The sequence below is a fragment of the Seriola lalandi genome, unplaced genomic scaffold (genome assembly GCF_002814215.2).
Source record: "Seriola lalandi dorsalis isolate HSWRI2012SDOR001 ecotype SW California unplaced genomic scaffold, Sedor1 jcf7180002054995, whole genome shotgun sequence".
Classification (NCBI taxonomy): Eukaryota; Metazoa; Chordata; class Actinopteri; order Carangiformes; family Carangidae; genus Seriola; species Seriola lalandi.
This window is the reverse complement of record NW_019525544.1, coordinates 143,307-153,500: the sequence shown is the minus strand read 5'-3', so window position 1 is coordinate 153,500 and position 10,194 is coordinate 143,307. Positions and strand designations below refer to the sequence as shown.

The 10,194-nt window shown below is 41.1% G+C and overlaps 2 protein-coding genes across 12 annotated transcripts in view; both read left to right on the top strand.

Annotated features, from left to right (window-relative positions):
- Nucleotides 1-1,759, top strand: part of mettl27 (methyltransferase like 27) — a 15,096-nt gene extending 13,337 nt beyond the window's left edge. For 2 of the 3 annotated variants that reach the window (XM_023397090.2, XM_023397089.2), the window contains exons 4-6: nucleotides 444-579; nucleotides 937-1,032; nucleotides 1,178-1,759. In XM_023397090.2, coding sequence (XP_023252858.1) covers nucleotides 444-579; nucleotides 937-1,032; nucleotides 1,178-1,386 — 441 coding nt within the window. In that variant the 3' untranslated portion in view covers nucleotides 1,387-1,759. The remainder of the gene's footprint in view (nucleotides 1-443; nucleotides 580-936; nucleotides 1,033-1,177) is intronic. The other variant, XM_087171394.1, reaches the window with a different exon arrangement.
- Nucleotides 1,760-3,528: 1,769 nt separating this feature from the next.
- LOC111647473 (methyltransferase-like protein 27) lies at nucleotides 3,529-7,945 on the top strand. 9 transcript variants are annotated; one of them, XM_087171392.1, is made up of 8 exons: nucleotides 3,529-3,795; nucleotides 4,380-4,458; nucleotides 4,558-4,718; nucleotides 5,760-5,894; nucleotides 6,000-6,128; nucleotides 6,431-6,566; nucleotides 7,185-7,277; nucleotides 7,453-7,945. In XM_087171392.1, exons 4-8 carry the CDS (start codon nucleotides 5,775-5,777, stop codon nucleotides 7,653-7,655), a joined length of 681 nt encoding a protein of 226 aa, XP_087027518.1. In that variant the 5' UTR covers nucleotides 3,529-3,795; nucleotides 4,380-4,458; nucleotides 4,558-4,718; nucleotides 5,760-5,774; the 3' UTR covers nucleotides 7,656-7,945. The 9 variants fall into 9 exon arrangements, with proteins under 9 accessions (XP_087027518.1, XP_087027515.1, XP_087027516.1 ...); XM_087171389.1 differs by having other exon boundaries at nucleotides 4,558-5,020; nucleotides 5,763-5,894; XM_087171390.1 differs by having other exon boundaries at nucleotides 4,558-5,020.
- The last annotated feature ends 2,249 nt before the right edge of the window (nucleotides 7,946-10,194 follow it).

Here is a 10,194-nt window from a genome sequence, read left to right as displayed (position 1 = left end):
CATTATGGAAATTCTTTCTATGACGCTTGTTTGTAGCATTTTAACTGGCACACACATGATGGCCTGTGCTCTGCAGGTGTGTAGGTAATGCTTTTGATTCAGAGGAAGTTGCTGTTCTTAGCCATTTGGGATCCAGTGTTGACAGTGTTCTGTCTGTTCACATTTAGCCTTCAAATTCATTCAGTCTATCAAATTGAGTTCTGAATTTTAACTGCCAAACTAGATCAAGATGATAACTGTCCCACTCAACCATTCTGTAAAACTTAAAAAGTAAATCCAAACTGAATATTATATGACCTTTAATGTTTAACTTACTTCAGACCTGTCTTTCCTTTGTCCTACGATTTAGAACAGCACTGAATGTGTCGCTATCAGTTTTTCAGTTTCCATGTTCAACTGATTTATCCAGTATGAATGATTATCAACCAGTCTCTGTTGTACAGATGAAGAGGCTTGGATTCGGACATTTTGTGGGTGTGGATGGAAGCGAGGCTATGCTGGAGTTGGCCAGAGACAGCGGGTTGTACCAGGACCTAAAGCTGTCCATGCTGGGAGAGGAGACACTTCCTGTCCAGTGGGGTAATTCAGTGATTCATTATTTCACATGGGTCATTGGTCATTGTGATTCAGCAGGTCATCATCAGGTGGTTTTATTCAGTGTTTGTGTGTCTTTGTTCTTATTATTTTCTGCCTGCTGCTGTTTCTGATTTAGTACATGTTTATGTCACAATCACATTTTATTCATCGTTGATGAAAGTTTTGGTTGTTCTATTGTTAAGTCTGTCTGTGAACAACTTTTAAAAACTCTCTATATATTATGGTAATAGAATATTTTGAATTGTTAGTATTATTATAGGTAGCAGTAATTTTAGAAATTAGATTTGGAACTATGATTATCTTCCTTTGAATTGAATTGAAACTTCTCTCCTCCTGCAGCAGATTCGTTTGATGTGGTTGTAATTGTTGGAGCTCTGAGTGTTGGTCAGGTCCCGGCCGCTGTGGTTAGAGAGCTGTGCAAATCCACTAAACCAGGTGAGAATTTTGTTTTTGTTTCGATGCCGTATCGACTGCACTTCCGATCTTCGGTTGTGAGTCGGTATCTCCTCACTGTGATCAGGTCATCAGGTGAGTTTTAATCACTCTACAACACCACTGCACTGTTACCTGTATCCACTAGGTGGCTACATTTGCATGACAACCAGAAGCAACCGTGACAACCTGGAATACAAAGGCGCCCTGGAGCGTGAGCTGAAGCAGATGGAGGAAGAGGGGCTTTGGAGTTGTGTAGAGGTCACTGAGGTGGAAGACTGGGAGAGGGCCGTGTCAGAGCAGGAGGACGGCTACATATCTGGTGCTGTGTATCTTTATAAGAAGCTACAACTATAGCACTGTGCCCGACAGTGTAGATGTGACTTCACACCAGCCAAGGTACAAAACAAAAAATACAAAATATTCAGAAACCTCACATTACTCCTCACAAAGAAAGTGCATTTTTTCACATTGTCAATATTTTATAGACCCAAAGCTGAAGACGTGAAACTGCTTTCACAGATAATTTAAAATAAATTGAAGACTTGAAATTTTCATGACCAAACAGTATCCATGTTGCATGCATAAGCATGTTGCAGTAAAATTAGTATCTGGAAAATGTGCTTGGTGTACTGCTCCTGAACCTCTTCAGATTTCTATCCTGCAGATATGCAGTAACGTCGTCCTAATAGAAACTGAGAACCGTGTAATAAATGAACTGTAAATTTAACCTATGTCTGTTTACTGTGTCTGTAGTGCATTAATATCTGCTGCATGCGAATCAAACAAACAGGCTAGTTAATGAGTATGAACAACAATTATGTACTTTGTACCTCAAATTTATTCCAGAGTGTTGAACGAATTTTTGTTGAGAGATCCACAATGAGGGAGACATGAATGTATGTTCCATCAATTTGTTGTTGAAATGTTTTACAAAATGTCGCCACCAATGGACAAATGTACCAATCTCATTCTAGTCAGTCCACTAGATGTTGAAATATTTCAGTCTGGACCAAAGTGGCTGACGGATCAACATTGGATAATGTATGACACACAGATCATTTTCAAGGGCAGCCTCATTTTCAGGTAGTCTAGTTATGAGACATGATTAGACTTTATTGATGGAAATTTACAGCAACACAGAAACCGGCTTAGAGGTAAGATAAACAGAAATAACTTTGAATAGAATAAATAAAAAATAAGGTATGAAGGAAATTGGAGAGAAGATATTCACAAACCATATACAAACTAATAAATTACAGCTAATTCGGCCATGATGTATGAACTAATATATATACATATATGTGTGTGTGTATTATATAAGTATAGGTATAGAGGTGTAAGAATAAAAATACACACATATGTTGTACTATATAACATTTATTGACAGTAACACACACATCATACGGTGATAATACGATAAACATTAGTGGAGTGTAGTCTGAAGCTGCGGAGGCTGGAAGGGATAAAGGAGAGGTATACGTCTCAAAGCTTGCTAGAGGGGGAATAGAAACCTGACTAGTTGGTCAACAGTTTTTGCCCTAGAGGACCCTAAACAGTTTAGAGTTGCGAAACCTGTTGTAGGTCATGAGATTAAAATCTTACAACTCGGCCAACAAAAGGTCCCTAAGCTCATCTGAAGAGCTGGTATCGACTCTCCTTTATTGGCTGCTCCTGCTGGAGTATAGCCTCACCTTCAACTGATGAGAAATTTTAAGTATATAATATTTCAATCACAGGCCCTGAAGGTAATTAGAGGTCTCAACAGGCAGAATCCAAATTATTTCATTAGAATACTTGAGACAAATGTAAGAAGTTGTTATTTTCCCTTGGGAAATTGCCTCTGCTGCTTTTTGATTTGTTAACTTGCTGGATCAATTATTTCTGCTTTGCTTTTATCTTTATTATGCTTTGTTTACATGAATGGTTTTATGTATTACTGTTTTTTCCCCCTTTTGTTTGGTTGGTATTATGATTTTGTTTGACATTTTTGTTGTATTTTATCCTGAACTGTTGTTATTCTGAACTACTTAATTTAGTCCTGTTGATTTTATCCAGAGTATTTTAATTTACTTTAACTTGCCAAATATTTTTCCTGTTTTTTCCCCCCGTTTCTTTTTGGTAACTGACATCTTTTCAGAACGACTAATAACTTAAAGGTGTTGTTTGCAACCCGGTGCATTTTTTGGCTTTGGCCCTCAGCATCCAGGCCTGATAGATATGACCTGAGGGTTTGGGAGACTCTCCTCCTCCACAGCTCTCCCCCTCATATGTTTGGAATCCGGTCTTACTTGTCTGTTTAGGAAACTAGCAGACTAAAAGGTTCTCAATATTACCTGCATTCTTACCTGTAAACATATAAACATACTGTTTGAAGTGTACTGGACATGCACAAACCTGAATTTCTCAATCGATGCATTAAATGCATTGATTTTTGAGCTTTCATGGACTTTCACAGCTAGGACAATATGGCAGCAGGAGGTGAACGAGCATGAAATGTGATATGGGAAATGAGGTCAAAGAAATCTGATTGGAAGAGAAGCCATGATTATTCATGACACAGTCCTTATTTAAGGAAAACCAAAACCCCAAGGACCCTTCTTCCATGTTAGACTGGATAACCTATGACTCTGTGGACAGCTGTCCCCAAAGGAGTTTAATGTCTGTACTTAGGGCAGAATTTTAGGAGATTTTTGTCACTTATTATTTTACACGTTTTTTTCACCATTTTGAGCAATCACAGTAGAAAGGAAAGCGTCTGAAGTCGTAAGTCCTCTTTTTACTCTGCTTAACAAACCAACATTAGTGTGTATGCGCGGTGTATTGGTGGTTGAATGAGAAAATTAATTGATTCTTATTGTGCCTGAGACATGGTGATTTTTGTATCTGAATGAGTGAACTGACTCGATAAATAGATGTAATTTGATAAGGAGTAACGTAAATACTGAAAACAGCTTGCTTTGATTCTGATCCAACATTTGAGAGATAAGAGTTCAGTTTACAATATTAAATGCATTTTACCAGATAGAGAAAACTTATTTAAATAGCTCCCTAGTGGAAAACTAAGGAGGAAAGGAAATTAGCTGCAAAACCGGTCCAACTGAAGCTTATTTTTGGAAGCAGAGTATACTGGGTTGAACATATTTCTTAGGTTGTACAGTAGAGTAAATGACCATTTATTTTGTTTATTCATTTTCTAAAAGAAAATACAAGGTATTTGGTCCACTGCAGTTTTTATCACTAGTGTAGGTGATGGTAATTTATTGTAGGCTACTTGTAAATATAGTAGGAGGTTTATGTAGGGCGTATTCTTGGTATGCTCTGATTAAATCATTTCACAACTGACTAAGCATACTTCAGCAACAACATCACCTGGAACATAGATCCTCCTCCATGATACCTTCAGCAAGAGATTGTCACGTTTGAGGGGTAAGGCCGGACACAAAATGCAGCCAACACATTGGGGTGAGTGCAAAAATGTTTATTAACAAAAGAACTTACAAAACTGGTGAAACACGGTGATCACAGGAACCAGAAGCACGAGGAAGACGAGGTCTAAACTGGTAACTCGAGACAAACGCAGCAGCAGACGCCGAAGACATTTACAAGAGATAACAACAGACGAACCGACCCAGACAAAGGGAGCACAGAGACTACACAGACACAGACGCAGGGGTGATTGACCACAGGTGAAACATTAGGGCGGGGCAGACAATCACCAAGGAGGGAAGTATAGGAAGTACAAACATCGAGACACACAAGGAAACCAACTACAGAATAAAACAGGAGGTGACAAAATCCAAACATAAATTCAAACATAAAATGTCTGCCATGGTAAACCATGACAGAGATGTCCCTCACAGTACTGGTACACCTTGTATTGCTTCCCATCAGGCCGCCCACTCTTCGTCTTTGTCCCACCTTGAATCCCTTGGACTCCTCCACTTCTTCCTGATCTTTTCGCACCTAGGAGTTTTGCCAGGTACTTTAGGTGGGTTTGGGTGAACTTCACCTTCTCTTTTCCTTGTTATCTTCTGTCCTTCGACTGGCACGATGCCTGGCACAAGGTCTCAATGTACTCCCTCAGGCGGTCATGGATTGTTTTGAGTCTTGAGGTTTCCTCTGCTCCGTTACAAAGTGGTCAGCTGCCATGTTTTAGATTATTGTGGACATCGCTTTGATATAACTGCCTACATCCAGCCTACTCCTTAAACATGTTTCCCTCTGTGTTGCGCACTCCTGGAATGTGAGCACCTCAACTTGAGACCTGTTTTTGCAGGCTGCACACTCCAGGTTTAATGGAAGCCATCTAGGCTCATAAATCAAGTCTGTCTTCTAGTGTCCTTGAGAGTGTCTTATGATGTTAGATGATGTTAGACCTCAAGGATACACACAATATTTTTCAGTTAGTAAAACTAAATGTAAAAAAAACCTTTTTGTTTACAAGAAAACTGCAGAGTTAAAGGGGTGTATTCAGTTTATTCAGGATTGAATATATGGATGGGGTGTGGCATGAAAAAATCCAATTCCCTCTTCCCTTTATCCCAAATGTATTTGTCTTGGATAGATTCAGATTTTTCTCTTGACTTACAGGGGTGGTTCTGAAGAAACAGCTCTGAGGTCTTTAACGTCATCTGTATTCCTCAGGAGACAAAGGAATGCTAATTGTGAGCAGCCAGCATACTTATGCTTCATCGGATATTCAGCTGATTTTTGTTCCCTTATCTCAGCAGAAGGAGGGAGCGATGGCATTGACGCAAAGAACATTTGAAACTGTAAAAGGAGTGGTTGCATCTGTTCGCGGTACGGCTACAGTTGGCGAAAAAATGGCTTTCTATGACACCTGGGCAGGGAACTATGATCAGGTGACTCCTTGAATTCCTCTATACATCCTGTGAACCATGACCATTTTATGTTGTGTGCATCGTGAGAGACTGTTTTACGAACCACTGTGCTCTGTGGTTGAATAGGACGTGGCAGTTCTGGACTACCACGCAGCAAGTCAAGCAGCAAGCGTCATCTCCTCCCATTTCAGTGGTGACCGTGAAGCAGCTGTTGTACTGGACGTGGCTTGTGGCACAGGACTGGTGGCAAAGCAGGTTAGGTGACAGAAAAGACACAACACAATTTTGGTTTGTCAAGTGCTGATGAAATAGATGGAATAAACAGCATAGAAAATAATAAAGAAATCATGCTCTGTTTGGCCATTTTGTCTAATGATGACATCTTTGCTGAATGTGTCTACAACTCCTTTATTTAGGTCTGATCCAAACAAACTTCTTCGATTTTTCTGAATGTCTTATGTGAAACCGTTGGGATTTAACTTTTCTCTCATCAGTATCCAAGCTTCATCAGTTTGACCTCAGTGACCTGTATTTAATCAAATGTGTGTGTTTTACAGATGAAACTCGATGGTTTTGGACATTTTGTGGGCATTGATGGAAGCAAGGCTATGCTGGACGTGGCCCAAGAGAAAGAGTTGTACCAAGACCTCAAACAATGCATTTTGGGAGAACAGCTGCTACCTGCCAAAACAGGTTGTGTAATAATGTCAAAAACGTAGAGTGCATGTTTTACTGCTTTAAATATCCCCAACAAATGAATCACCATGCATAGTGTAAATTAGCTAAGAGTTACCACCCAACCGCAGCTCTACTGAGCCTTCAAACTTCTTTAAAACTGACAAATTTACTGTTTGGTCTCGGTTCTTACATCAGTTTTCAGCAAACAAGCTCTGATAAACAAAATGTATGATTCCTCTCCAGTACCTGCCTCTCAGATAAAGTTGGTACAATCAATGATGGTCAAATTTCGAGCAGTTTTTGGAGCAAACCGAAACAAACCTAAAAACAAAATTAACATGACCAAAAACATGACTCATATGAATGATCGTGTTGCTATGTGTCAGCAGGGATGAGTACATTGGTGCTTCTTTGCTATTATCTATCATAACATATTAAGGCAATAATATGTCAGGGCTGTGGATTTGGCAGCTTGCTCCTCATCCCCATAAAAAGATGACCAAAAAACACATAAATAAATAAAATGCAGCTGTAACAAAAAGAAGGTGGTGGTTGATTTGAAAAGAGATACGTTTGTGTTGTTAAATTATTGTGTTCACCCACTCTTCACCACCTCTTCGCTTCCTTCTGCAGGATCATTTGATTTGGTTGTGATCTGTGGGGCACTGAGTGTGGATCACGTTCCTTTACGTGTAGTCAGAGAGTTGTGCAGCGCCTGCAAACCAGGTAAAATATTGCAGTGGGGGCTTCAATTCACATTGCATGAAAAACCATGATGAATGTTTTACCACATGCCAAAGTGGGCAAGCTGTATTTTTTTATTTTTTGTAGGTGTTATCGAACCAGTATGACACTGCTGTTAACTCAGCATCACTGCTACACTGTCACCTGTTCCCACTAGGTGGCTACGTTTGTATGACGTGCAGACATGGCCATGACAATCTGCCATACAAAGCTGCCCTGGAGCGTGAGCTGAAGCAAATGGAGGAAGAGGGGCTCTGGAGCTGTGTAGCTGTCACTGAGGTGGAAAACTGGGCAAGAGAAGTGTCGGGGGCGGAGGGCAGCTACATATCTGGTTCTGTTTACCTCTACAAGAAACTGTAGCACCACACAGATGTGACATCATGTGCTACAATAAAACACGCAAGGTGACTTTTTTTTGACATTGTTGTTGATAATGTTGAGCCTGTCACATTGTGACAATTGTGCTTCCCCGTCTGTGAAGTTCAAGAGGAAAATAGCATTATGCAGTGTGTGATACAGCATTTAAAAAACCCAATTTACTGTTTGTATGTGAAAATGTGTGAAATACAATTATCACATAAAATGCCTTTTGCTGTATACTGTAATTTCATTTTACTCATGTGAGTTATTAAAAGTATGGCATCCTGTAATGATCTGAGATCTGATCTGTTTGTGCTCTTGTGAATCGTTGTTATAGACAATCAATCTGTTGCTTCAAGTCTTCAGTATTTCACTGTTACATAAGACTGAAAAAGCAACCAACAAGTTTTTTTTTTTTTAAACATCTTTAGGTATAATTTATTAAACGTTTAACGCTCAGAAACTCATCTAATCTGTTTCACCGGGACTGTGTGGGTGTGGGGTAATTAGATTTGATTGACAGTGACAGTATCAAATCCAACAACTGTCATCAAATCCTGATTCAAACGTTCTAGGGATCAGGAATCAGGGGCTCAGGAAACCAGGTTCAGCACATCAGTATGGGGACTGCATCCTCGTGAGACCAACCTGAACAGCCTCTCTCAAAACGCCCTCTCCTGCCGTCTCCTTCAAAGGCTACAATAGACCCTGTGCAGTGAGGGGCTGGTTTGTATTGTACCTTGTTTCCCTCCCTCGTTGGTTATGTGCATAACCTCTTGTTCCTTTTTGCTCGGTACACTCGGTACGACACATCAGAATGGGGACTTAGCAACCTGCTCTGAAGTGCCCCTGCAGATAGACTGAAAAAAAAAACTGATCCAGCTTTGGCACAGCAGTAATAGTGATGTCAAGGCACCACAAGAGGATGAGCGACAAGGGATATTTCTTCAGTTCCCACATGGTAGGCAGAAACAGCTGACAGGTAAACTTTTATGGTGGAAAAAGAAAGACCTTTATCCAGTAATTCCTTAAGAAATGTCAAACTATCCGACGCAGAGCTTTGGAACGGAAAAATTGTCCTTTTCTCATCCCAAGCATCATATATACACCAGTGAAGCGTATGCAACCCCTGTGGGGGTTTCGCTCTGGCACTGTGTATAGTGTCAATAACATTGGCAGGCAAACCTGTGACCATCAGTTTCTTCCTTTCGGGGGTCAAGCCCACAGATCCCAGATTTTTGGATGTGAGTGCCAGATTTGCCCATGAGCCTGATACACAGGGAGGCACCAGGGTCTCCCGTTGACACCACTCTGCACGAGTCGAGCCTTCTTTGGCCACAAGGAGAGATCAGAATCATGGTTCTCTCTAAACGAACATGCTCCAGTGCGGCCTGGATCAATGCAACTGGAGGAAACGAGCACGAGTCCACAGCCACTGATGGGCCACAGTGTGAAGTTCTGTAATACCAGCACCACTTTTCCACTGTTGACCATCAAAACATAAATAAAACAGCCATTTAGATAATCGATCACGATAATCAAGTCCATGTAAAACCCAACAATTAAATACACAAAAACAAATGCAATACAGCCATATGCTGTTGTAGAAGGATCATTTTAGATTCAAATAGCTTCTTTGACCAGTGTCGACACATCTAACCCGACGGGCACACTCTCATCCAATAGTCAGAAGATTATAGGACTGTATACATTTTCCTCTGAGGTGAACAGAGCAACGGGGGCCCTGCCAAATGTTCCCATATCTGTTCCAGTTTATCCGGGTGCACTCCACTTTCTCGACATGGCACTTTGAGGCACTTGGCTGCACAAATCGATTAAAGCCGGGATGGTACTGTCTGTTTCAGTTGGAAGATATCCAACACAGTAGATGAATAAAAAGTAACGCTTAAAGAGAGGCAAATTTTTTAATGTTTGTTTATTGCAGGGGTGTATTTATTTCATTTCACTTCAAAAAGCCATAGCCATAGTCTTTATAATTACAATACCTGCTTATCAGTTTCAGCTCAATGTGCCACGGTTTGTACGAGACAACAGGAAGAAGGACCCATATGCAGACTTCTTAGCAAACTGTTGCTTTTTTAAACTTGGCCTTGGCTGATGCGCTGTGCGTACACATACCATTGCTGCCGCTACAGGTTGCTGCCTGCCTTGGTCATACTTGGCCCTGCCCCATGCACTGTGCGTATGCACAGACTGCCGCGACAGGCCGCTGCCTGTCTTGGCTGTACTTGGCCTTGGCCCCACAGGGAGCGTATGCACAGTGCATGGGTCAGGACCAAAGCCAAGTGGCTGCTTCCGCTTTCACTGGCCTCTGCAACTGGCAGAAGCCACAGTGCCAGTGTGCATGGGCGATGCCAAGTATGGCAAAGGAAGGCAGGGGCCTGCAGCTGCAGTGGCCGCGGCAGCAACAGTGTGTATAAGTGCATGGGGCAGGGCCAAGCAGCCGCTCTGTAGTATGGCCAGTGTACATAGAGTTTTAATAATAAATGTCTCATATGATTTCATTGTTTTCTATTTG